Source organism: Colletotrichum higginsianum, chromosome 9 (genome assembly GCF_001672515.1).
Source record: "Colletotrichum higginsianum IMI 349063 chromosome 9, whole genome shotgun sequence".
Taxonomy (NCBI): domain Eukaryota; kingdom Fungi; phylum Ascomycota; class Sordariomycetes; order Glomerellales; family Glomerellaceae; genus Colletotrichum; species Colletotrichum higginsianum.
In genome coordinates, this window is record NC_030961.1 from 1,733,611 (window position 1) to 1,757,201 (window position 23,591).

General features: G+C 56.7%; 9 protein-coding genes across 9 annotated transcripts; 5 read left to right on the forward strand and 4 right to left on the reverse strand.

Annotated features, from left to right (window-relative positions):
* Window positions 1-3,236: 3,236 nt before the first annotated feature.
* On the reverse strand, window positions 3,237-3,848 carry CH63R_12757 (uncharacterized protein; the record flags this gene model as incomplete). The annotated part of the gene is made up of 1 exon (XM_018307731.1): window positions 3,237-3,848. The coding sequence occupies one exon, from the start codon at window positions 3,846-3,848 to the stop codon at window positions 3,237-3,239; it is 612 nt and encodes a 203-aa protein (XP_018152148.1).
* Window positions 3,849-5,823: 1,975 nt separating this feature from the next.
* CH63R_12758 (RasGEF domain-containing protein) lies at window positions 5,824-6,423 on the forward strand (the record flags this gene model as incomplete). Its single annotated transcript, XM_018307732.1, has 1 exon — window positions 5,824-6,423. One exon carries the CDS (start codon window positions 5,824-5,826, stop codon window positions 6,421-6,423), a length of 600 nt encoding a protein of 199 aa, XP_018152149.1.
* A 63-nt stretch (window positions 6,424-6,486) lies between these two features.
* Window positions 6,487-9,099, forward strand: CH63R_12759 (RasGEF domain-containing protein; the record flags this gene model as incomplete). The annotated part of the gene is made up of 3 exons (XM_018307733.1): window positions 6,487-6,793; window positions 6,876-8,950; window positions 9,010-9,099. The coding sequence occupies 3 exons, from the start codon at window positions 6,487-6,489 to the stop codon at window positions 9,097-9,099; spliced, it is 2,472 nt and encodes an 823-aa protein (XP_018152150.1).
* A 2,006-nt stretch (window positions 9,100-11,105) lies between these two features.
* Window positions 11,106-11,739, forward strand: CH63R_12760 (Glycoside hydrolase family 63; the record flags this gene model as incomplete). Its single annotated transcript, XM_018307734.1, has 4 exons — window positions 11,106-11,229; window positions 11,311-11,349; window positions 11,414-11,531; window positions 11,562-11,739. 4 exons carry the CDS (start codon window positions 11,106-11,108, stop codon window positions 11,737-11,739), a joined length of 459 nt encoding a protein of 152 aa, XP_018152151.1.
* A 27-nt stretch (window positions 11,740-11,766) lies between these two features.
* CH63R_12761 (Glycoside hydrolase family 63) lies at window positions 11,767-14,633 on the forward strand (the record flags this gene model as incomplete). The annotated part of the gene is made up of 3 exons (XM_018307735.1): window positions 11,767-12,896; window positions 12,959-14,203; window positions 14,261-14,633. The coding sequence occupies 3 exons, from the start codon at window positions 11,767-11,769 to the stop codon at window positions 14,631-14,633; spliced, it is 2,748 nt and encodes a 915-aa protein (XP_018152152.1).
* Window positions 14,634-15,717: 1,084 nt separating this feature from the next.
* On the reverse strand, window positions 15,718-16,909 carry CH63R_12762 (ATP synthase F1; the record flags this gene model as incomplete). The annotated part of the gene is made up of 4 exons (XM_018307736.1): window positions 15,718-15,831; window positions 15,930-16,022; window positions 16,236-16,550; window positions 16,727-16,909. 4 exons carry the CDS (start codon window positions 16,907-16,909, stop codon window positions 15,718-15,720), a joined length of 705 nt encoding a protein of 234 aa, XP_018152153.1.
* A 675-nt stretch (window positions 16,910-17,584) lies between these two features.
* On the reverse strand, window positions 17,585-18,621 carry CH63R_12763 (Ploidy protein mob1 maintenance; the record flags this gene model as incomplete). The annotated part of the gene is made up of 4 exons (XM_018307737.1): window positions 17,585-17,826; window positions 17,883-18,110; window positions 18,187-18,542; window positions 18,596-18,621. 4 exons carry the CDS (start codon window positions 18,619-18,621, stop codon window positions 17,585-17,587), a joined length of 852 nt encoding a protein of 283 aa, XP_018152154.1.
* A 1,139-nt stretch (window positions 18,622-19,760) lies between these two features.
* On the forward strand, window positions 19,761-22,059 carry CH63R_12764 (uncharacterized protein; the record flags this gene model as incomplete). The annotated part of the gene is made up of 4 exons (XM_018307738.1): window positions 19,761-20,016; window positions 20,075-20,896; window positions 20,951-20,991; window positions 21,055-22,059. The coding sequence occupies 4 exons, from the start codon at window positions 19,761-19,763 to the stop codon at window positions 22,057-22,059; spliced, it is 2,124 nt and encodes a 707-aa protein (XP_018152155.1).
* Window positions 22,060-22,697: 638 nt separating this feature from the next.
* CH63R_12765 (LSM domain-containing protein) lies at window positions 22,698-23,407 on the reverse strand (the record flags this gene model as incomplete). The annotated part of the gene is made up of 2 exons (XM_018307739.1): window positions 22,698-23,188; window positions 23,266-23,407. 2 exons carry the CDS (start codon window positions 23,405-23,407, stop codon window positions 22,698-22,700), a joined length of 633 nt encoding a protein of 210 aa, XP_018152156.1.
* Between the last annotated feature and the right edge of the window lie 184 nt (window positions 23,408-23,591).

Sequence of the window (23,591 nt, forward strand, 5' to 3'; positions counted from 1 at the left end):
ATCCCCAGCCCACTATCCTCCCATCCGGCCGACACGCGATACATAGCAGCAAAGCTAGGCAGGTAGGTAACCATCAAACCTGCATGCCACCTTGCAAGCTACCAGCACTCTCTCACTCTGCTCTTCCCTTCGCTGCCCCATCATCAGGAGTACAAATAGTGCAACGCACCTCAATTTGTGCCTAGCTCTTGCCGCGAGCCGAATTTCGTGCTAGTCCTTGTGGTTTGATTAAGTGCGGCATGGTGTGTATGCAAGCGGGCGACTAAGGTCGGGTCGCATGATAAGACGAGACGAGGGTTGCTGGCGCGGGGGAGACGACCATCAAAACGGGCATGCCCATCCCAAGGCGATCAAGAATATAGCCTGTAAATGAGAAATAAGGTAAAGTGCCCCTTCTCCGTCCGCCATGGTGCCCTTTTCAAACTATCCACCCTTGGGATGAACCGGCCGGACCAACACGGCATGGCTCGAGATGGCGGACGCCTCGCTGGTCGTCCGAGTTGCTAGGGGCCAGCGGCGCTCATTGGATGCTGTTTTGGGACACCGTCTTCGGCCTCTTACACGCTCCACCGACAGCACCCACAGCTAGCTGTGTGCGTGTGCACTTAGGGGATGCGGACCGCTTCATCAGTCCTCATCTTCATCCTCACGTTCCTTCCTTCCCCTTTGGCTTTGGTACACATATATTGCTGTTTGGTCCGAAATACTGACATCCTCTAAGCCCTGCCCTGCCCTCCCCGCCTCTCCCTCTCTCTCCCTCTGTGAGTGTGGGAGAGAGAGTGTGTGTGTGCACGCGCGTGTGTATTTGTCTCTGTGGGAGCAGGGCCGGGGGATAGCACGAAAGCAAGCGCACGCCCGTTCTCGGACAGACGACCAACATTCTGAGCCGCCATCGTGAAGTGTAAGTGGGCGGCATACGTCCTGCGCTATACTCCAAGGGTCAGATGCAGCATGCTCGACGACGGCTGGAGATAGTCTACACGGGAGCGAAGGGCGAGGAGGGTCCGAAGCTCCCTGACAGTCCCCTATGCACGCTTGGCTCTTTGACTTGTGGGATGAGCTTGCGTGTTTGCGTGTGTGATTGTGTGTGTTTCGAGTGTGTGCGAGTGCCACGTTCCTCAACCCTTCCGCCCCCCTCCCCAATAAGCACCAGAAATGGGCTGGATCTCTCGATGGCCAAACCCCAACACACCAAATGCACGGTTGCGAAAGCTTCAATATCCCCCAGCCACTGGGGGAGGGTGAGGATGGCTTTGGGCTCGCCCGGTGTCTCAGAACCACCGTAAGCCCCCCCCCGACTAAGAAGCAAAAGAGTCACCACGGCTGCTCTTGGCGGTCGCTTATGGTGGAACGGCTAACAGGGCGACCTAACAGGGCGACTGATCTGTCATGGCCAGAATGCTGGACATGTACGAATGTGTATGAAAACCGGGATGCCCCTTCAATTCATGGGTTCGACGGCGTGGTTGTCCGGCTCTCCCTCGAGCTTTCCAGCCGCTCTGGATTTTCAAGATTGCTTCTTCTTTTTTCTTTCTTTCCTTTTTTTTTCTTTTGCCGCAACCGGTAACCGGTCCAACCAACCCAGAGACGTTTCCATCGTTGGCACTGCGCGAAGCTTCTTAACGCCCCCCTTGCACGCGATTCATCGCTTGGCGTTGTTCTCAATGAACGGCGGGAACATTCCATCTCGAGGCGTGCCGGGCCAACGCACTTGTCTCGGCTGATGAGGAGGCAAGGAGGTCTTGTCGTTAGCGAGGTATTTAACCTGCCATCCGAAGGAAGTGAGTTCGAAACGGTCATCGCAGCGCTTACTTTTCTTTTCTGCCTGCCTGCCTGCCTGTCATGATCCATCATCTATCCGCCAATTTACACGCCGCACAGTATATGCGACGAGGCTGGCCCGGTTTCTAGGCAAAACAACACGAATGAATGTCCCGGTGTCATTGTACTCAAGATAAAGATACTGCTGGGTCTGCGTCTGCTTTTGGCTGCAGCTTGCTGCACGTTCTGCAGGTATCGTCCTCGTATCGCTCTCCATGTAACCCCCAATGCACTCCACCAAGGGCTGTCTTGCCATATGACGGGGCTTGGCGATGCAGTCACTACTCCATTCTGTCTGCTGCTAGGCGGCACTAGGCTGCCGCGCACGAACCCCACAGGCCGCTTCACTCGTTGCATCGCTAGCGGCTGGCCGAGAAGGACGCTTTGCGACGCCACGACGGCGTGTCTTCGAATTGAGCTTGGTGGTTGGAAGCTCGGGTATCCGCTTGGAAGTAGCTGCGCCGTTTCAGCACCTCTCCAGCTCTGTCGTCTTGCCCTCTGGGTATTAAAAGCTCACCGTGGCAACTGTGCATCTCGAATGTAACTTGAACATTCTCAGTAGCCGGCGAGCTGCTGCTGTCGCCGTATGTGATTGGCTAGAATGTTGCTGGCTTGGGGAGGGGAATCAGAATCCGATTGCTGGAAGGATAACCCGTCCGTGGGAGTGCAATATGATAGCGAATGTTCGGACCAGAACACCGCCCGCAAGCCCATGGCCGGCGGCTCTAATCTATCGACATGGCCAATGCCACACCGGACCGTTCGTCGAGTTATCGTCCTGATCGGTGACCGCCCTCGCGTTAAACTGGCCGGAAGTAGCTGGCTATCGTGCTTTTGACGTTGGCTGATGTTCGGCTCCAACCGCGGCGGTTGGTTGATCCATGGTTTGATGCGCCCTCCATCTGGAATGCAGCCACATGACTATAGCCACAAGACAATTCGGGTAGACATGGGTCCTTCAGTGGAGAGATGCCAAGAGCGCGGCCAGAAGCTAGTCCGCGACGTTATTTCCACCGCTATCCGTGAGTACCGGCCGTTGATGCTTCCTTACCTCAATTTCTGCGTAGCAAGATGTTCGGACCCGTGCTAAGACCGAAGATATCGTCCTCGACGTAGTTTAATGAGCGAGGGGAATTGTGCGTAAAGAGCTGTTGCTTGGCCTCGGTGCGAGGTTTCGGATGCAGAGCGTAGGCTAGCCAGTCATGATCATCTCATAACGAGCGGCGCCCATATATTGACATGCGTTTATTCAAACCAGGGCTCGATAGCTTTGAGGCCAGGCCAATGCATCGTCTGCTGTTCTGGTGCAGCCCAGGTCTTCGAAGGCTACTGAAGGGTTTCTCTACATGCTACTCAGATGCCGATTTGATGACGGCGTGCGGTGGATGATCATGAGTGCGCCGAACAACCTGGACTTACAGCGGATGGAGTTGAAAGTACAGACAGGCGAGCCGGACCTGGACCAACTCAGAAGCATGCTCAGAGTCATGTTTTCTCGCAGCAGCCAGCTGTTGCAAGCAAGTCATGTTACCGCCCTGAGTGTGAAGGAGAGCGACAGCTCGACGTTTCGAAGAACACGACATGACAATGGCAGCGGGAATCATCTTGAACCTTGCGTGCAGATCATCTCGTGGGGCATGACTGGCCATCCGGCCATGTGATGTTGTGGATGGCGATGGCATGGGCGCTGTGGGATCATAGCCCCAGCCGGTGTGCTTCATCTGAGACACGAATGGTATCCATCCGCAAGCCAGCGTCGTGTCTGACAGGAGCTTATTGAACATAACTTTGACCTTGCAGGCGTGAACGGCGGCGAGCTGGAGGGGAAGGACACCGGGTACGTCATCGGCGGCGAGTCGATGTTGGTGGCGGAAAGCGGGTGAGTGTACTCCATGCGAAAACACGGAAAAATCAGTCTTTGGGACAATTGGGGGATTTCGACGTTCGGTGTACGCGAAAAGGGCCATGTTCGTCCGGGGTCGGTTCGAGTCGTGAGGCAAGGCAAGGTTTCCAGACCGCCAATTCATGTTGGTCGTAATGAGGAAGCAGGAACCGGAGTCGGCGCCGGAACGACATGGTCACGAACTCTGAGTTTGGCGATATTCGGTGGGGATAACTAGGCGGTAAAGGCAAAGCAAACGCGCAGCGCTGCAAATTGTCAGGCAGGTTAGCTAAGGAGCAGGGCCGGCAACCGTTAGTCGAGTGAAACAAGCAACACTTTGCTCGGTACCTAAGGGAGGTGCCTAAGGTGGGCAGGTAGGCATGCAGGTACCTGCCTACTACTACGGCTTCTACGGAGGAAAGGTACCTGACTTTGCTGGCGGCCGGAGCCCACTGAGGGTCGCGGGGCGGGGAGGACGAATAGCGGACCCTTCCCTTGAAACCTCTTGATTGGGCGGCAGAAGTCCGGACCAGACGGCTCTGGGCCCACGGTGCGGCGCCGGGACTCCGAGCTTCTGCCACGGCCTGGCACCTGCTCTCCCTTCTCTCCATTCAACTATGGTGGGGGTCGAACTTCTGTTGCAAGTGCGAGGAGTGGACTCGGGTGGATGTGCACAGGAGACGGTGGGGAGCATTCCTTGTCCATCTCTCTCCGCTTTTCCCTCTTCGAAGTTCGCTGCCATCCACTTCCATATCTTGCGAACCCCGTTATCCTCCATCGCCCGCTACTGCCATTTCCTCCAGCAAGCCAGTCAGCCATTCAATGCAAACACGCTTGTTTGTCTTTGCACTACCCACTCTCTTTTTCTTCCTTTCTTGCGATCCTTGAGACGAACGAAAAACAACCGCGCCGCACCGTCGCTTTCTTGGCTGTCTCTGACGCTCCGAGGCGAGGTACACGTCGATTCGTCTCTCCATCCACTATTAGGTACCCAGTAGCCCTGGGGCTTGATCATCGCGGCCCTTTCCCGCTCTCCCGTTAGTCTCTCTCCGTCCATCTTCCCCCCCTTTCTTTTCACTAGGTAGTACACTGCTTCCTTACCTCCTTGGCTAGGTACGCTTCGCCCGCTAGCCCTCCCCTCGTCTTCGTGCTCTTCCTCCCTCCACCTTATTCCTCCTCCCTTCCACTACTACCCCTTTCTCTTCCCTCATCTTATTTGAACCAGCCCGGTGCGAACCAGCGCAGTCTAGATAGGTAGGATTCAAACCGGCCATCCATAGACCTACAATACAGGTACGTAGGCAACGTAACCAACCCCATCCCCGACCCCCAAAGAGGCAAAGGAGCAGGAGAAAGGCCGGCTGTTGTGCAACAACGGAGGTGCTATCGGTGTTGGTGTTGTCCGTTTATTGACCCCTGGTCGAATCGGAGGGGGGGGGAGAGAGCAAACCGTCCACCATGAAGCACCCCAGAGGATCGCACCAAGCCCCCGGCCCTGCATTTGCCGCGCCCTGACGCCCACCCTTCCTAAATTTCCTCCCTGGAGCTTGGAGGGGCCCGAAGCCCTTGGCCTGGATCTGCGACTGACCTCATTTGTCTGTGCCTAGCATCGTCGACCGTCGCTCTCATCCCGTCACTTCTCAGAAGCCCGACATCTGCGCACCAGTGGAGCTCCTAGCGAAGGGGGAAAGGCGAACCCTGGTCTATTGCACCACCGCGCGCGAAGCTCTACCTATCCCGTTCTTTCTGTGCCGTCCTGTTCGGTTCTGCCTGTGCCTGGCGGATACTCTCTGTACCTGACGAGCCGCAGTCCCGTTCGTACCTTACACTGTACCTAGCCCAATCTGCCGCGAAGGTCCCTCACCATCGAGCAAGGTACACACGAGGCAGGCCACACTAAGAACGGTCCCGGTGGGTTTGCCATGCCTTCCTTGAGGCTCTGGAATCCCGACTTTTAGTCAGTGCATCCACTGTCCCAAAAGTTTGGTTTTCACTCAACGTCTGCTGGCCTTCTCTGTTTTTGTCTGGCTCTTCTGGTTCTTTTCCTTTTCCAAATCTCTTCTCTGCATCGTTGTATGTCTGCCTCCCCCGAATAGCCTCACCCGCCCCCGGTCGTGGCCATGGCGTCGGATCGTATGGGAGCTCGCAAGGCTCACAGGAGTTCAGAAGGCTCCCACTTCCCCCCGAAACACTACTACGCCGAGAGATCCACCGCCGCCGACGCTGCTCCCTCCTCGTCCTCGTCCCCCCGAAGAGCCGACCGCGACGCTGCCCACCGATCTGCCCCGGCTGCTCCTAAGCGACACACTCCCCATTACGCAGTTCACCGGGAGTCGTCAATCGAGCCCTTGCGGCCTTCCGAACAGTCAGCAAGTTACCGCGACTCAATTGTTTCCATTGTTGATGACCCCTTTTTCCTGCGCTTTGACGACCACAACATCGAGGCTGCCCTTGCGTTTGACTCGCGCTGGACCACCACTACCCTAGACAGCCCCGACGACGACGACGACGACCAAAACGCAGACGACGAAGAGGAGAACGAGGCCAACAGCCAGGGCAACCAAGACGGCGAATCAGCAGGATCCGACCTTGATAGCCTCCAATTCCGCGATGAAGACACGCCCAACGAGCGCTGGCCGCCCCCAAGAAGAGAGTCGTTGATAATAGGGCATTCCTTGTACTGGGTAATGATGCCCCACCAGACACAGACTGCGGGGTAGCTGATGAGACGGGAAGTGGAAAAAAGGGGCTGACGATCATAGCAACCACCAACCTCCGCCATCATGGAAAGCCTCAACATTGCAGTCATTGGCGCGTCGGGCGTCGGTAAATCGTCCTTCGTCCAGCGCGTGCTTGGCTTATCTCGACCTCCCATAACCAATGCCTCCAGCGTACGCATGATCGTCGACAACGTCACCTACGGCGTGACACTGCTCGAACTCGACCTCGAATACTTCGAACTGAACCCGTTGCAGCCTATCCAGTGGCCCAAGCAGATCAACGGTCACATCGTCCCTCGCGTCGATGGCGCCCTCATTCTTTACGATGTCATGAAGAAGGAGAGCATGAAGGAACTGCCCCAGACCATCGGTGAGTCTTGGCTCGACATGCCCCATCCCATTGTACCGCATCGCATCGCTTTGCTTCGCATCACGCTAACCTGTGGTACCAGCTGCACTTACAAAGTCCGGCCTCCCTGCGGTCCTTGTCGCCAACAAGTGCGACCATCCCGAGAGCGAACGACAAGTCGATTCGCAACGCGTCGCCAGCCACGAATACTTCAAGTCGTGCGTCGGGGTGTTCAACCTCTCGACGAGCAGCCCAGAACGGGCTAGAGCGTGCTTGAACGCGACGCTGAAAGCCGCCATTGCTTATCGCAAGGGTAAATTGAGCCTCGGTTCCAGATGCACCAGCCAACGTAATACTGATGATCAGCCAGAATCGCTCTCGGAATCGGGCATGTCCCGCCGTCGTGCAGCCTCGGCAGCCAACCTCGAGGCCCACGACAGCTCCAACGGTCGGCCGCTAAGTCAGCAGAGTAAACATAGCCGAGCGAGCTCTGATTTGTCGCTCCTTCGAGGTGTTCCCCCTCCCATCCCCGACCACCTGCGCGGCCCACCACCCCCAAGGAGTCCTCGTATAGCCGAATTTGGTGGCGCGCCCTCAAGCTCGGGCTCGTTCGGAACATCGGAAACCATCGAGGAAGAGTCCCAGCAAACCGTCTCGAGCCAGCTTCGCACGCCCGGTATTCGTCTCGACCGTGGACCGACCGACTCGTTCTTGGACATGGAGGAGTCGGACGCCGAGTCCTTCAGGTACTCGGACGAGGTTCCTATACTGCAACGGAGCGACGAGAGCTTCCTGGAGAAGCCGGTCAAGTCGGCCGGTGTGGCATTCGATGAGCTGGTCGACCGCCTGATTGCTCCGCGCATGACCAAGGCCGACAACAATTTCTCAGATGTTTTCTTGTGTCTCTACCGAAAGTTCGCTGCGCCTGGCGAGCTCTTTTCGGCTATCCTCACACGGCTAGATCGCGTCAGAGATGACAAGTCGGCACACTATCTCTCCAAGACGGCGACCCAACTTCGAATCATAGAGGTCGTCGCGAAATGGGTGTCTTTGTACCCTGGAGATTTCGCACGGTCGGGGACTAGGCGGAATCTAGAGGAGTTCATCGCACACCTTTCCACCGAGCCCATTTTCTCGATCGCAGCACAGCAAATCCGGCGACACCTCGAACACAGTGTGGTGGAGGACGACGATACCGGCTGGGCGAAATCGGATGAATTGGCGGACGAGGAAGGGAGCAAAGTTTTGTCCAAAGACAAGACGCCATCCACACCCGATGTGTCCAACGGCATCAGCAGCCTTCACCTCGACGACGACAAACCGATCGACGAGAGACCATCCGGCAGCTCCGACTTTTCGCAAGTGGACAGGACCAGCAGCGTTGGGACGCACGTCTCTTTCCACTCGTACGACGAGTATGAGCGCGAAGCGGCGAACATGGAGCCTACCGACGTGTTGCCCATGAACAAGTTCCGCTACCACATTTTCATGGACATTTCGGATGACGACATCGCTGACGAGATGACACGCATCGACTGGGTCATGTTCTCGTCCATTCGCATCAGGGATTTTGTACGACACGTGAGCCTGTCATTAGATCAACGATCCAAATGCAAAAGTCTCAAGAACGTTAACCGGATGATCAACCACTTCAACCACGTGGCCAAGTGGGTTGCGAATCTCATCTTGTTGCGGGACAAGGCAAAACACCGTGCGCAGATGCTGGAGAAATTTATGAATATTGCGCAAAAGCTACGGCGGCTCAACAACTACAACGGGCTCGCGGCAATCCTTGCGGGCATCAACGGCACCGCCGTGCACCGGCTGTCTCAGACGTGGGCGCTGGTGCCGCCAGAGTCCCAAAAGTCGTTTGCCAAGCTGGGCATTCTCATGGGGACGCAAAAGAGTCACTTTGCCTACCGGCTGGCATGGGAGAACTCGCCATTGCCCCGGATCCCATACATCCCACTGCACCGGAGAGACCTGGTGTCGGCCGAGGAGGGAAGTAAGACATTCGTCGGACCGGATGGTGACCGAGTCAATTGGAAGAAGTTTGAGGTGCTTGGGGAAGTTCTTCTGCCGCTCATGAAGAGCCAAGGGACTGCCTACCCAAACCTCTCGAAGCACGAGGCCGCGCGAGAGCTGATTCTGGACTGCAGAATGCCGACGGACGAAGAAGTAAGTGATGGAGCGCATGCGGCGGTCGTGCCAAGGCTAGGCTAACCAGAACGTCACAGGAGATCTACCAACGCAGCGTCCAGGTCGAGAGCATCGCAGGGGGCGGGGCGGACATGAGCAAGAAGAAGTTTCCCTGGTTCGCCAAATAGAAGTCGGCGAGCCGGCGGAGCGTGTCAGCGGGGGAGGCTCTAACGGGTGCATAGCATCGGACCGCATAAGCACGCGACGGCGTAACGCTCCAAGAGCGGGAGGCAGCTTGTGGTGAGGGGCCAGCTCGGGCGTGGCATGTGGGCGCATGCAGGCGTATATATAAACAGACGGATTCATGCAGCATTGTGGGACTGATTGAACTTTGAAGGCGATTTGGCTCGGTTCCGGCGATATAGATATCCTGTTCAGCAATTGATATCGGGGCCATGACGGCCTTGTCATTCCTCACAATACGCGACGTCATGATTGTCATGGCAACACGGGCGGTTCTTGCCCCTCCGCCATGTATATATCAACTGCTACCTAGTTCAACGCAAGACTGAGCCGAAGCGGCCCGCTGGATGCCCCGGAAGATGATGGTCTCTCACCGTGTCTGAGTGCGTGCCTGGAGGAACTGTCAAAAGCGGCAGCCATGTCAAAAACAGCCCTTCATCGGCGATCCACGGGCCATTGAACCTCCTCTGCCTGCCCCTTGTCGGTCGGCGCGGTCCAGCCCAGTGCCGGGGTCAACGACGGCCCAATGCATTACATGGTGGCCAGCGAGGAGATGCCCCGCTAGGTTGGATCAATGTGCGCTAGAGTCGGTTGACGTCATGCCTCTGAAAGCTCTGATTTTAGCGTTTCAACGAGAGGGGCAGCAAGGAGAGAAAGCAGAGGTAGGTTACTGACCTTCAGGTAGGTAGGGAGGGAATGTGCACTGGATCCAAGGTAGGCTGGGTGGTGATGGGTGATGGGCATAACTTTTATGGAGCAGCGACTTCCTGCGTCTTGTTTTGCGGAATGCCTTGGGCAAGATATGGGGTCAATGCGTTGACAGAGCTGCGAACGCAGTAAATTGCCCATACCACCTACCTACTGTTATGAAAGGACAAAGGTGGAGGCGGAGGAGGATCGGTCGACTGGCCGTAGTAAATGACCTACCCAATGAGTACTAGGTAGTCAGTAAGTGTTAGTAATTATGTACAATGAAGTATCAGTGGAAGCGGTGCCGGAGAAGAAATACTCGGGAATGCCATATGGGCAAAAACAGAATGGCATAGCTCGGATGCCCCGCGGTCGCCCCATAACAATCATGGCTTCTACGACGTGCTTGCATGCTACTGCGTGCTGCTGCAACCTGCTCTTACTCGTGTTGCAACTTACAGAAGCAAGCAACCTGCTATTGTTGCCCCCGCAGACTCCGCACAGCTTTCCCCCCCCCTAAGAGAGGAGAGGTACTCCTCCTATCAGCTATGTATCCATCTACCTACCTATCTGCCTACCTTTTTCCTAGCCTTGTTGTCACCCCCCTCCTTGGTTGGCCGCTAGCGCTTGCTGCTGCCAGGTACCTACCTACCTATTACTGTCTTCAGCTGGCGCCGCCATTCCATTCGCGGACCAGAGCTCCCGTCGTCGCCCGTCCTTCCCAGTAGCTGGGTTTCTTTGCTCATCGCACAGTGAGGCACATTGGTAGCAGCCGCATGCTTCTTCCTCTGTGACTTTTCTTTTCTCTCTCTCTTGCTCTCTCTCTTTCTCGCTCTCCTCTCTCCAAATACAACCAACCGCCACTGACTTGACCTTCTTACGCCACCTTGCATTACGCGTCGCCGACTTCCTCCACTGCTGAGCTTCTAGCTCAACGTCTCAGGTGTGAAGCTGCTGACCGCCTGGAAGCCATCGTGATACGTGACGTGCCCTGCCGAGCTGTTTTCAGTAGCATTGCTGGGGTGTGTGGTTCTTACTAAAGGTCACCTCCGTCCCGATCCCGCACCTGGTTCCGGAGCAGAACCTTCGCCCTCTCTTATCGCCACAACCCACAAACCTCTCTCCGCAAATCCCTCAAATTCCTCTTCACTTGTTGCGCTTGTCGTGACGGTCGTGCTGCCGCCAGTCACCTCTCCTGTGCTCTCCGCAGCGTGCCATCTCGACCACCCGTGCCATCGCCGCCGCCGCCACCAACACCATCATGGTTGTCTTTGACGGTCACGAATACCTCACCGAGGAGGAGAAGCGCCTTAGGGAAGACAGGAAACGCGAGAAGTACTGGAAGAAATGGGGTCCCTATGTCGCTGAGCGCCAATGGGCCACCGGTGAGTAGCAGCTATGCTGCGGCTACGCGGCTGCAACCGCGACCTCGTAACGAACGCCATCTAATCAGACCTGTGTCGCAGTGCGAGAGGACTACAGTCCCGACGGAGACGCGTGGAGTCGTAAGGATCCCCCGCCATTCTCCACGAAGGGCCCCAATTGCAACCCGCTGACAGGAAGCCCCAGACTTTACCCACGACGACGCCCGATCCCGAGCCTACAGATGGGGTGAGGATGGAATTGCAGGCGTTTCTGACACCCATGGCCTCCAGAACCTTGGCTTTGCGTTCTGGAACGAGGAAGAGTGAGCCGGCCTGCGCTGCCAAATTTCAAGCCCTGGTCGTTTGTCAACTGCTGACCATGCGAAAAGTGACTTCCTTAAGGAAAGATTGTTTGGTCTTTCGAACCCGCAGGGCAATCACGGCGAGAGTATCAAGGAAGCCCACTTCCACGTCGACAACACACCCGTAAGTAGCTTCAACTCGCACTCACATCTGCTGTCTGGTTGCTAACAAGACACTATAGACGGTAAGCTCGCAATGGCCGGTCTCGGATGGCTCGTACTGACTGATTGCGCACAGCACTCCTACATGAAGTTCCTGTACAAATACCCGCAAAAGAAGTTCCCCTACAAGGACCTCCTGGACGAAAACGCAAGGAGAGGCAAGGAGGACAAGGAGTACCAGATTGTCGACACAGGCATCTTTGAAGAAGACCGCTACTGGGACATTTTTATCGAGACGGCAAAGGAGACGGACGACCCCGAGGAGATCCTCTTCCGGGTCACCGCCTGGAACAGAGGCCCCGATCCGGCACCGCTCCATATCGTGCCGCACATGTGGTTCCGCAACACGTGGGCCTGGGGCCGCGAATCCGAGGACAAGAAGCCATCCATTGAGAGCGTTTCCGAAGGCCTGGCCAAGTCCAAGCACCACTCACTCGGAGACCGGTACTTCCTTATGTCGCCCTCGCCCGGCGTCGGTTCCAGCGGCGAGGACGTTATCCCCAAGATGCTCTTCACTGACAACGACACCAACTACGAGCTGTTGTACGAGCAGAAGAACAAGACCCCCTACGTCAAGGATGCCTTCCACCGCCACATCTGCGAGGGCGAGAAGGGCGCTGTCAACCCCGAGCAGAAGGGCACCAAGTGCGCCGCCTGGTTCAACTTCAACGAAGATGGCGGTGTCCCTCCCGGCGAGTGCGCCGTTGTCCGTTTCCGCTTTTCCAAGAAGAACCAGACCTACTTTGACGAAGGCGAATTCGATGACCTGATCGACCTCAGAATTGCCGAAGCCGACGACTTCTACTACCGTCTCAGCCCTCTTCCCATGGCTGACGACCTCCGCAATATCCAGCGCCAGGCCTTCTCCGGCATGATGTGGACGAAGCAGCACTATCTCTTTATCTGGGACCAGTGGGCGAACGGCGACCCAACGCAGCCGCCTCCGCCCCCTAGTCGAAAGGACATTCGCAACTCCCAGTGGAAGCACATGCACTGCGATGACATCCTGTCCATGCCCGATTCCTGGGAGTACCCTTTCTTCGCCGCGTGGGACAGTGCGTTCCACTGCATCACACTTGCAATGATGGACCCGGACTTTGCGAAGAAGCAGCTCGATCTCTTCACAAGAGAGTGGTACTGCCACCCCAACGGCCAGTTGCCAGCGTGAGTGAACCCCCCAAAATCTTCCGGGCAACATGGAGAAGCGGGCGCTGACTTCCTGTTAGATACGAATGGAACTTTGGTGACGTGAACCCCCCTGTGCACGCTTGGGCCACGTTCCGCGTCTTCAAGATTGAACGCAAGCTTTACGGACGCCAGGATCTTGACTTCCTCGAGAGAGTGTTCCAGAAGCTGCTGCTGAACTTCACTTGGTGGGTTAACCGCAAAGACGCCGAGGGCAAGAACGTGTTCGAGGGAGGATTTCTCGGTCTCGACAACATTGGCCTCTTCAACCGCTCCGAGCCTCTTCCTACCGGTGGCTCTTTGGAGCAGGCTGACAGCACTGGCTGGATGGCCTTCTACTGCCTTAGCATGCTCAACATTGCGCTTGAGCTCGCGAAGCACCGACGGACGTACGAGGACATCGCGTCCAAGTTCTTCGAGCACTTCATCTTCATCAGCGACGCCATGACCTTCAGGACAGGCCAGAAGGACGAGAAGTCTCTGTGGAACGACGAGGATGGCTTTTACTACGATGCCATCTCGTGGGGAGGTCCTTGGATTCAACAGCTTCCGGTCCGGTCGCTCGTCGGCTTGATCCCGCTCTACGCAACACTTACCCTTGAGCCTGAGCTAATTAACAAGCTGCCGTCGTTCAAGAAGCGGGTTGACTGGTTTATGGAGAACCGCTGTGACTTGGCGGAGAGGAACATGGCCAGCATCGCCAAGCGTGGCAAGGGCAACAGAATCTTGCTGTCGATCGTCAGCAAAGACAGACTGGAGAAGATTCTCTACCGCATGCTTGACGAGGAGGAGTTCTTCAGCGAGCATGGTATTCGGTCCTTGTCCAAGTATCACAAAGAGAACCCGTTTTCGATGGAGGTCAACGGGCAGACGTTCTCTGTCGGCTATGTCCCTGGCGATTCCGACAGCGGCCTGTTTGGTGGCAACAGCAACTGGAGAGGCCCCATCTGGCTGTGTGTCAACTTCCTCCTGGTCGAGTCTCTTCAAAGGTTCTTCCTCTTTTACGGTCACGAGTTCCAGGTTGAGTGTCCCACCGGAAGCGGCGATTACATGCATCTGGGCCACGTTTCCGAGGAGATTCAGCACCGTCTGCAGCATCTGATGACGCGCAACGACGAGGGCCGCCGCAGCATCAACGCCGGTAATGACCTGCTCGACTTCGACCCCTACTGGAAGGACTACCTCTGGTTTTACGAGTTTTTCGACGGCGACAGCGGTCGCGGACTTGGCGCTACGCATCAGTGTGGTTGGACCGGTCTGATGGCACGAATGATCCACGATACCGGGTAGGACTTCCCTCACCTGCTGCAATCTACCAAGACTCTTGCTAATGATGTTTTCAGTATCAACTGTCGTCTTCCTCACACACCCCGTACTCCCTCGGCAGGAATGTCGCACTACTTTGATGACATCTTTGCTCGCGGCACTGAACGTCGCGGCTCCATGACCCCGGGCCCCGGTGGCAAGCCTCGGATGCGGAGGTCTTCCACAGCAAGGTCCATTGGTGCGAGGAGCGACTTTGACGAAACCAATGGCGATGACTCGCTTAGTAACTCGGCCACGTTGGACGATCCTGAGAAGCTTCGCCTGAGAATGAGGGAGAAGTCGGATGCAGACGCACACATGCACCGATACATCTCGGACCAGCTTGAGCGTTTCAAGGAAGACAAGGAGCATGTGAACGGGCAAGACAACGAGTATGAGGCTGGTGCCTGAATTTCGTTACAGTAATGGTCAAATGCGGTGTCGGACTGGGGGAAGGCTGATGCTCTTGTTCCAAAGTAGACGGCCGGACGGACGTCAGGCAGTGGTGCTAGAGGGTATTCATGGGTTGTTTTCCTTGCGTTTGAATGATAAAAACCTTCCACCAGTGCACATAGAGCCATATACAGGACTGTTAGACTGCAAAGGTAGACTCGCCCAAACTTAATATACGTAGAATGGGGTTCAGAGCATGACGCTATATCGCGACTCGTGCAACTCGTGCCTGAACTTGTCTGTCGAACGTTAGTCCAGGAAACGTGCGTGACCGAGATAACACGAGCTTCCATTCCCATCACGAGGCTAAAGCATTTGCGTTCAGTTAGGCGGGAAGGAGGAGGTTACGACCACGCAGCAGGGTGGGTGGGTTCAGTGTATACAAACTCCTCATTGCAACAGTAATCAAACCATGGCCTCGCCGACGGAAGCTTGCTGTAACAAACATCGCCTCGTGGATCATCTCTCTGGCGGTCGACAGGACCGCGGGCATAGAGGTGGAATGATGCGGGCTGTTTGCAACTCGGCCGTCTCACGCTGCGCGTTAATTCCAGGAGAAAGATGGGGAGGCCCTAAAGCGAGGGGAGACAGAAGTGCCAGAGCTTGACAGGGAGAGGGAATTGGGGGGGGGGGGGGGCACGTTTTGTGTTTTAAAAAGAGTTTCGTGAATGCTTCTATTGTAGACTATGCACAGCTCGTCTCCGTTCGGCCCCGGGGGAGGGGGACGACTTGGACAAACCCATCCCACTCCTTCTCCCTCTCGATCGGGAGGGGAAGACGAAAGACCGTCTCTCAAGCTTCGCGCTTCGCGGCCTCCGCGGGGTTTGTGGATGGGGGACCGCGATGGACAGCCCTTTTCTCACAAAACGTTGGAGCACCCCCGCAGCAGCACACATCCCTTTCCTCGCACCCCGCCCTGGTCAAGTTTACAAGAGACACACACACACAAAGAAAATAAAATAAAGGGAGGTTTGGTGGGAGGATTAGGATTCGGCTAGTCGGGTTCTTTCATGCTAGGTTGTGTCGGCGAGGATGGTTTGTTTTACAGAGTGTCAGTGAGGAGCTTGTTGAGCTTGGCGATCTTGCCAGAAACGCTAAGGTCAATGGTCCGGTCGCCGACCTCAACGATGAGGCCTCCGACGATGTCAGGGTTGACCTGAGTTACGGTGTTAGTCGGACATGTCCAGGAAGGGGTTTCTCGGAGGGGGAGCATTCAACGATGTTGGTTGTGTCGCCTCCAAAAGGTGAGCGTACCTGGTTGGTGACCTTGAGCTTCTTGCCAGCGCCGGCGTAGGCCGACTTGGAGATGGCAGTCTCGAGGCGGTTGAGGGTCTTGTTGTCGAGTTGCTGAGAGCGTATTAGTAAATGCATTTCAAGCGTCCGCTCGCTGAGCCATATATCCCTCTCCGAAAATGCCGCTACAGCTCTTGCCATGTTCGGTCGCTCAGAGGCGACTGCTGATACATGAGGCAATTCCGAACCACGTCCAATTCACAGAGACGAATCGTCCGTAGGGATACATCGGATGGGACAGGCCCCCTTCTCGGATCTCCAACATACCGTGGCGCTGGTGACGATGAGCTCGACCTCGCCGCGGGCGGCGCTCATGATCTCGGCGAACTTCTGGGTGATGCCGGGGAGGAGGCCGAGGCGGTTGTTCTCGGCGAGAGCAGAGAGGAAGTTCTTGACAGTCTCCTGAGAGCCGGCGCCGGCCTGCTTGGTGAGCTCGGCGACAATGGCGGCCTTGTCCTCAGCGGTCAGGGTAGGGGCGGCCAGGATAGTGGCCAGCTTGGGGTCCTTGGCGAAGATGGCCTCGAGGGTCGAGAGGGCCTTGGCCGTGGGGTCGAGCGAGGAGGTCTTGGACGCTGCGGTGTACTGTTGAGATTGACGTAGTTAGCCTTGCCGGTTTTTACTTTTCTCTCGCTCGTCTAGTTTCCCCGTCCGCAATTCTCCTTGTCCCTCTTGACGCATCTCCCGCAGTTCCTCCTTGTTCTCCCTCAATTGAATCCAAACGAAACCCCGGAAAATATTGCAGCGGGAATGGGGCGTACCAGGGCAGTGGCGTAGGTGCCGTCAAGGCCAAAGACGGCGACGGGGGGCTTGACGTTGTCGGACGAGGCCGAGGAAGCGGCGGCGGCGTAGGTGCGGACGGCCGGGGCGCGGGCGGAAGAGGCGACAAGGCGCGACGCGGGAGCCGCCGCGCGGAGGGAACGAACAGCCTGTCTCGAGAACATGTCGGGCGAAGGTTTGGTGGGTGGTGGTGGTGGAGTTCAATTGATGGGAGACGGGCGGAGGGAGGGATGGCTGGATTCGAGTAGGGCCAGAGATGATAGCTTGCGTTCGGTTTTCGAGGTTGAGGTTTGAACTTCGGCAATTTGGGATATTGATGCCTTGGGGCTTTGCTGCTGGGCACCGGGGCAAAAGTGAGGCATCTACTTAGGTAAGCGGGCCAAGGGTTCGGATCGGTGGAAATCGGAGCTGGTCGCTTGTCGGTGTTGTTGTCAGCGCTCAGCACATTGTTCCATAGGTAGGTACCTAGCGCTGCAGGTCCAAGCTCCACTTGAATTGACTTCTCTTTTCTGGCATGCCGTCGTTGGTTGGGATGAAACGCCTCCATCCATGTCCTCCGAAAGCCTCTCCCATCAACTTGATACGGGCATAGCGATTGTCATTACTGCCTCGATTCTCAAGCCAAAGTCGTATTGTCCGTAACCCTCCCTGTGTGTAGTCTACAATGATATCACAGTAACCGCTTCCCTGCCCTATTCCCTCGGGCTCGGAAGTGACAAAGCCCAACGCGCCGTTCATCATACCTTCCCTATTACCTCGCCAACTGGCGTGCCATCCGTGTTGCCCCAACGCCCAGACAATGCATGCAATCATACCTCGAGAGCTGGTCGCGATCAAGCTCAGTCGCTCTCAATCATCTTCTCGGCGAGATCGTTCAGCGGGCCGTAAAAGTCCTTGCCGCTGGCGAGTTTGTGCTCGTCGACAAAGAGCACATACTGCTTAAAGCTCGTGTTGAGATGAGGTTCCAAGCCGAGCTCTCTGATGACGGCGTAGTGGTGGCAGTAGACGTGAGCGTAAACACGGTACATACGCTTGAAGATCTGCCGCACGGTCGACGGGAATGACTTGGGGAAGGGGACACCTGTTTCAGCCCGTCAGCAATCGTTCCCATTTACACCACGGGGAGTCGGCGCGCACCAATTCTGCTCGGTAAGATCTGCTCGTCGTCAATGTGCCTCTGCACCCAGGCCATCAGGTGTTCGATGTAGTCCGGAGCGGCCATCTTAGTAGGTCTCTTATAGTTCTCGTTGTCCTGCCACAGGTATTCGAATTCGTCGGTTGCCTTCATCTCGGGACATGACTGTGGCGAGCAGAACTCGGTGATGGCGCCGTATAGGAGGTTGATCTGATTATAGAAGTCGACCACTGCGGTTAAATTCCGTTAGTCGCGATTCTCCCTTCGTTACGTCTGTCGCACTCCCGTCCACCTGGAAAGGCTTACTATTGACAGCCATCCACTCGTTCTCGTCTTCGCCCTCTGGCAGCTTAACCACCTTGCGCAGGCTGCCTCCTCCGAGCGTCGCCTCGGCATACTGCCGCAATGCGACGCCATTGTTGGCTCCCTTGACGGTGCGCGCTCGAAATTGGTTCCTAGCCGCCTTCTGGTTACTGTCATCGGCGCAGTTGTCGTCAGCAGCTGTCAACACCGGTTCGGGCACCTGAAGTTCGGACAGATTGATGACGGTCATGTCCCGGCTGACGAGACCGCCTTCGTAACTGCGCGGGGGGTCGGGCGCTGCTGGCGGTACGACGGGAGGCGGCAGCGATGGGATTTCTGCCAGCAGACCCGTCCGTACGCTGAGATATTGCAAAAGGGACATCATGTAGGTGATCTCGGGTGTAATACTGACACTGTGAGGCCCGCGACCCTGTCCATGGTGTGCGGCAGTTGTTATCAAAACGCGCTCGTAAAGGGGTTCGTTGTTTAATACTGTCGTCGATGGCTGCCCATTCCAACGGTTAGCGGGGTAATGGAACACTTGAAATCCAAAGGGGAGGCGCCGAGAGATGCCATTGGTATTTGAGAACATACCAGATAACTTGATGGCGTCAAAGGGTAGTCAGGTACTGACGGATGGTGGTGACCAATGTGTGCGGGCTGGGAAGATATGTTTGGGGAGGGAAATGTCAAATCGAGAGGTCAGAGGGTTCCACGGCGCGCGCTGTTGGTTGTTTTGGGTGACATGAGGCAAGGTGCTTGTGAAAGGGTACCCCCCGACTGCGTTGATGGGGTGGGTGGTGTTTATGCGCTTGCCCAATCGGTGCGGTTGCTGGGCTGCAGGTGCCGGGCGGGTGGGAAACAAGAGCCACATACGGCCCCAAGCAAGTGTGGCTGAAGTGGACTTAAACGCACGGTGCCCCTCCGTATCCCGCAATGACGGGCTGCCGGATGGCTCCGGGCGGGGTTCTGGATACACGGAGCCCAGGGTCCGGAACAACGGTAGCATTCTCCAGCAACGGGGGTGTTGTGACGGTGCATGTATCACGAGGACCGCGTTGGAATTCAATCGGATATGTAGGAGAACCTTACAACAGGTGCATGCAACAACAGTGTGTCGCTCGGCCAAAGACTGTCCATCCTTGCCGGTCTTTCCACTACCAAACTCAATTTTCGTCGAGGACTTCTGCCGGTCGGGGTTTTGAATAGCCTCAATTCCAAAGTGGGGACGAGGGCGATCCCCGCATTCACTTTATCCCTTCCCCTCATCGTTCCTACACGCCAGAGTCTCGGAGCAGGAATCGACGTCTTGCATTGCAACCTGCTGGTCCTCTCGGTGCAGACCATCCCGAGTCTGATGAATCGTTGGCGCAAGCTTCTCACCACATGACCTCCGGTGATGACTTTCAGCGCATTCATGACCGCACTGCAGATCTGCCACCAAGAATTAGTTTTCCGGCCCAGCACGTAGCCAGGGGATAAAAGTGCTACTTGGACCCCTTGTGACCTCCCCATGTTGCTTTTGAGAGCCCCCCCCCGAGTCCTGTGCAGTGTATGCAAACTCACGAGTAACAATCATGCGTGTCCTAAATCTCCTCCCGTTGCTATGGTGTCTCGTCGAAGCCAAGATAGATCGGAAGAGGATAGTACAGATCTTCAACCCGCGTCGTAATGCCAGCTCTCCCACGACACCGCTGCAGGTAGGCAACGGCAACTTCGCCTTTGGCGCCGATATCACCGGCCTGCAGACCTTCAGCCCCTTCGCGACGATGTCAACCTGGGGCTGGCACAACTTCAGTCTACCTACAACACCGGGCCAAACCTCGATCGAGGGTCAGCAGCCGTTACCGTTACAGACCAGAGAGTATGTGCTGACAGGGTAACTCGGCAGACTACCACGGCACGGAATGGTGGACCCACGGCCGGCTGGTCCAGTACAACATGGCCAACCCCTCCAACAACGACATCGCCAACTGGCTTCGTGAGAACCCCCATCGCATCAATCTAGGCAACATTGGTTTTGTATTCGAGGACGGTCAAAATGGCAAGGTAACCGTCACGGAGGGCATGCTCGACCAGAGGGAGCAGATCCTGGACATGTGGACGGGCGTCGTCCGCTCTAACTTCACCTACAATAACGTCACCGTCAAGGTCGAAACTTGGGTGGACCCGGCCTCAGACACCGTCGCCGTGTCCGTCGATTCGAAGTTGCTCTCTTCTGGCGAGCTATCTGTCTTTTTTGACTTCCCCTACCCAACCAACGACAAATTTGGCGCGCCCTTTGTCGGCGCTTTCAACCAGACGGACAAGCACAAGACGTTCCTATCGACCTGCGGTAACGGGGGAAACCAGGCAAATATCCATCATGATCTGAGCACGGCGGCGTATGACCTGGGGCTCGAGTGGGACGCTGCAGGTGGCAGAGGCACGGTTAGGGCGCCGACTGACGGGAGCCACCGACATGTCCTATCCGTCAGGGGTACGGACACACTCCGCTTCACGGCCACATTTGCAACCTCCAAACCGGCGAGGCAGCCCACCTTTGAAGATGTTGCTGCAGCGTCGCGGACGTGGTGGCCCGATTACTGGTCCGAGGGGGCTTTCATCGATATGACAGGCGCCGCAGATCCCAGGGCGACGGAGCTCCACAGGCGAACGATTCAGTCTCAGTATCTCGCGGCGGTCAACTCGGCGTCGGACTATCCTCCACAAGGTACATGGACACAGACTCGGTGCCGAACCGTTGTAGACAACTGACAAACAACAGAGTCCGGGCTCGTGAACAACGGATGGTTTGGCAAGTTCCACGTGAGACTCTGCCCTGGCTTTTTCGCTGTTCACAAGGAGTCGTGCTGCTAACGAGTCGAAAAGATGGAGATGACCCTTTGGCACACCCTGCAATTCGCCCGCTGGAATCACCACGACCTCCTCGCCCGCTCCCTCCCTCAGACTTACACCCGCCTCCTCCCCTCATCTCTTGTTCGTGCCTCAACGCAAGGCTATGCCGGCGCCCGTTGGGGCAAGATGACGGACCCCTCCGCCACCGACGCCCCCGGCGAGATCAACACTCTTCTGATATGGCAGCAGCCGCACGCCATGTACTTCGCCGAGCTCGAATACCGTCACAAGCCTTCCCAAGAAACCCTGACAAGGTGGGAAGAAGTACTTACAGCCACGGCTGACTTCATGTCCTCGTACGCCTTCCGCAACGAGACCACGGGGTTCTACGACCTTGGCCCGCCAATGTACCCCGTCTCGGAGAATACCAGCCCCAACGCAACTGTGAACCCGACCTTTGAGCTCGCATACTGGCGTTTCGGACTCGACGTCGCGATTGCCTGGAAACTCCGCCTTGGTAAGCCCGCCCCGAAGTCCTGGATAATCGTCCGGGATAATCTCGCGCCCTTGCCTGTGGTGAACGCCACGTATCCCGTCTACGAGGGCATACCGGACATGTGGACCAGCATGAAGACGGTGCAGGACCACCCGGCTATGGCAGGGATCTTCGGCCTGCTGCCGCCGCCTGCGTCCGGGCCGCCGCTGAACCGCACGGTACTCGAGAATACGGCCGCGCGCATCTGGGAGCTGTGGGACCTCGACGAGTCGTTTGGTTGGGATTTTCCCATGCTCGCGATGAACTGTCTACGTCTGGGCGACTCACAGCGAGCGATTGAGTATCTTCTGCACCCGACATTCCAGTTTGATGACGCAGGCTACCCCGTTGGCGGTGCCAGGGTGCCGACGCCGTACTTCCCGAGCTCGAGTAGCCTGCTGCTTGCGATGGCCATGATGGCTGGAGGGTGGGATGGTGGGGAGGGGCCGCACTTCCCCGAGGGATGGGATGTCGTGGTGGAAGGCTTCGCCCCTGGACTGTGATTTGCAAAACAGAGTTACCGGAATCAGCATCAAGTCGGCCTTTATCAGGATGCAATTCCCAACCCACCGAGATGGTTCTCTGCTCCAACACTCTCTCACTCGTGGCCTTCCTATGCAATACTGAGAGACTACGGGCTCTAAAAGGCTTTCACATAATCAGCGAATGCCAGCATGGCACGCCAAGACGCTTAGACAAGTCAGACAATGGCCAATATAAACAGTTGAATTCCTCTTCTGCTGGCGTCTGTCGTATCGACCAGACCCATGGGTGACGAGCATTTCACAATATTCTGCTCAACCATCCAACCAGCCATTTCCACCGCGACGTCGAAAGACAAGGAGAGGCAGTGTATTTTGCATCACTTCGCGATCGATGAGACCGGCCTTCTTTCTCTCCGCATCAGCAACTCGGAGCCCCGTTTCCCTCTTCTAGTTTAAAACATACACTCTCATTCGGCGTCTGTTCGTTTTTGTCAGGTAATGAGAAGGGGCGCAGAAGCCTGTCGGAGTAATCTGCGTAGTAGTCAAGTTTCGGCGTAGAGATTCATCATAATAAGGGCGTACGGTGGTGTTTGTGTGTGTGTGTGTGTGTGTGTGTGTGGCGTGCTGCAAACCACGACGGATTAGGAGGCCAATGATCAGAGCAAGATCTCGCCCATGTTCTCGCCCTCGAAGCCGAGCGTGCTCAGCTTCTTGATCCGTCCCTTGTCACGCGCCTTGTCCTTGTCCTTCCTCTCGGCCGCCAGGCCCTGCACGAGCTTGAGGTCGGCGGGCTCGTAGCCTGGTGGCGGGTCATCGTCCTTGTCGAGGTCGATCTCGCCTAGAAGGAGCACGTTCTCGCCGCGCACGAGGAAGATGCCGCGCTTGATGTCTGCGAACATCCCGCCCTCGCGGGGAGGATTGGCCTCCAGATCCGGGTAGGCATAGACGCGCTCGACGGTGTCCTGAAGGACGAGGTTTGCTGGAGACCGCCTGGTCAGCCGTCCGGATACTCGTACTGAAAGAAGATTGCCTCGCGCCATGACTGGGTGGCGGTATCGTGCATGCATGGTGTACATACCGAACTGGTCCCAACTGCGGAGGACGCCTATCAGTTTGCGCCCGTCGCGGAGCGCGACCATGAGCTTCTCTGCGGGGGAGGTTAGCGTTGTGTCGCGATTCGCACCGCGTAACGATGCGGCCAAGGCTGCTGTAGTTTTCCCATACTGTCGGTCATGTCCAGCAGCTGCGCCGCAGTGGTGAACATCTGAGGCGGCAGCTGAGGGGTCTGCTGAGGCGGCGGCGCGCGGCCGCCGAGAACGGGCTGGGCCCCCTGGGGAGGGGCATCGGAGATGGTGAGGTTTTCCATATTATCTCGTTGGCATTGGTATATTGGAGTTATTGCATTCGGACCTGTCCCAGTCCATCGGTTTCGTTCAAGAGAGGGTAAGGCAAGGAAGATGCAGCGGGTAGCTTATAATGTGGCGCGGGGGAGCATCGTCAGAGTCAAATTGCCGGTCGTCACTTTGCTTTGGCTCGTCCACCGGGTTTGC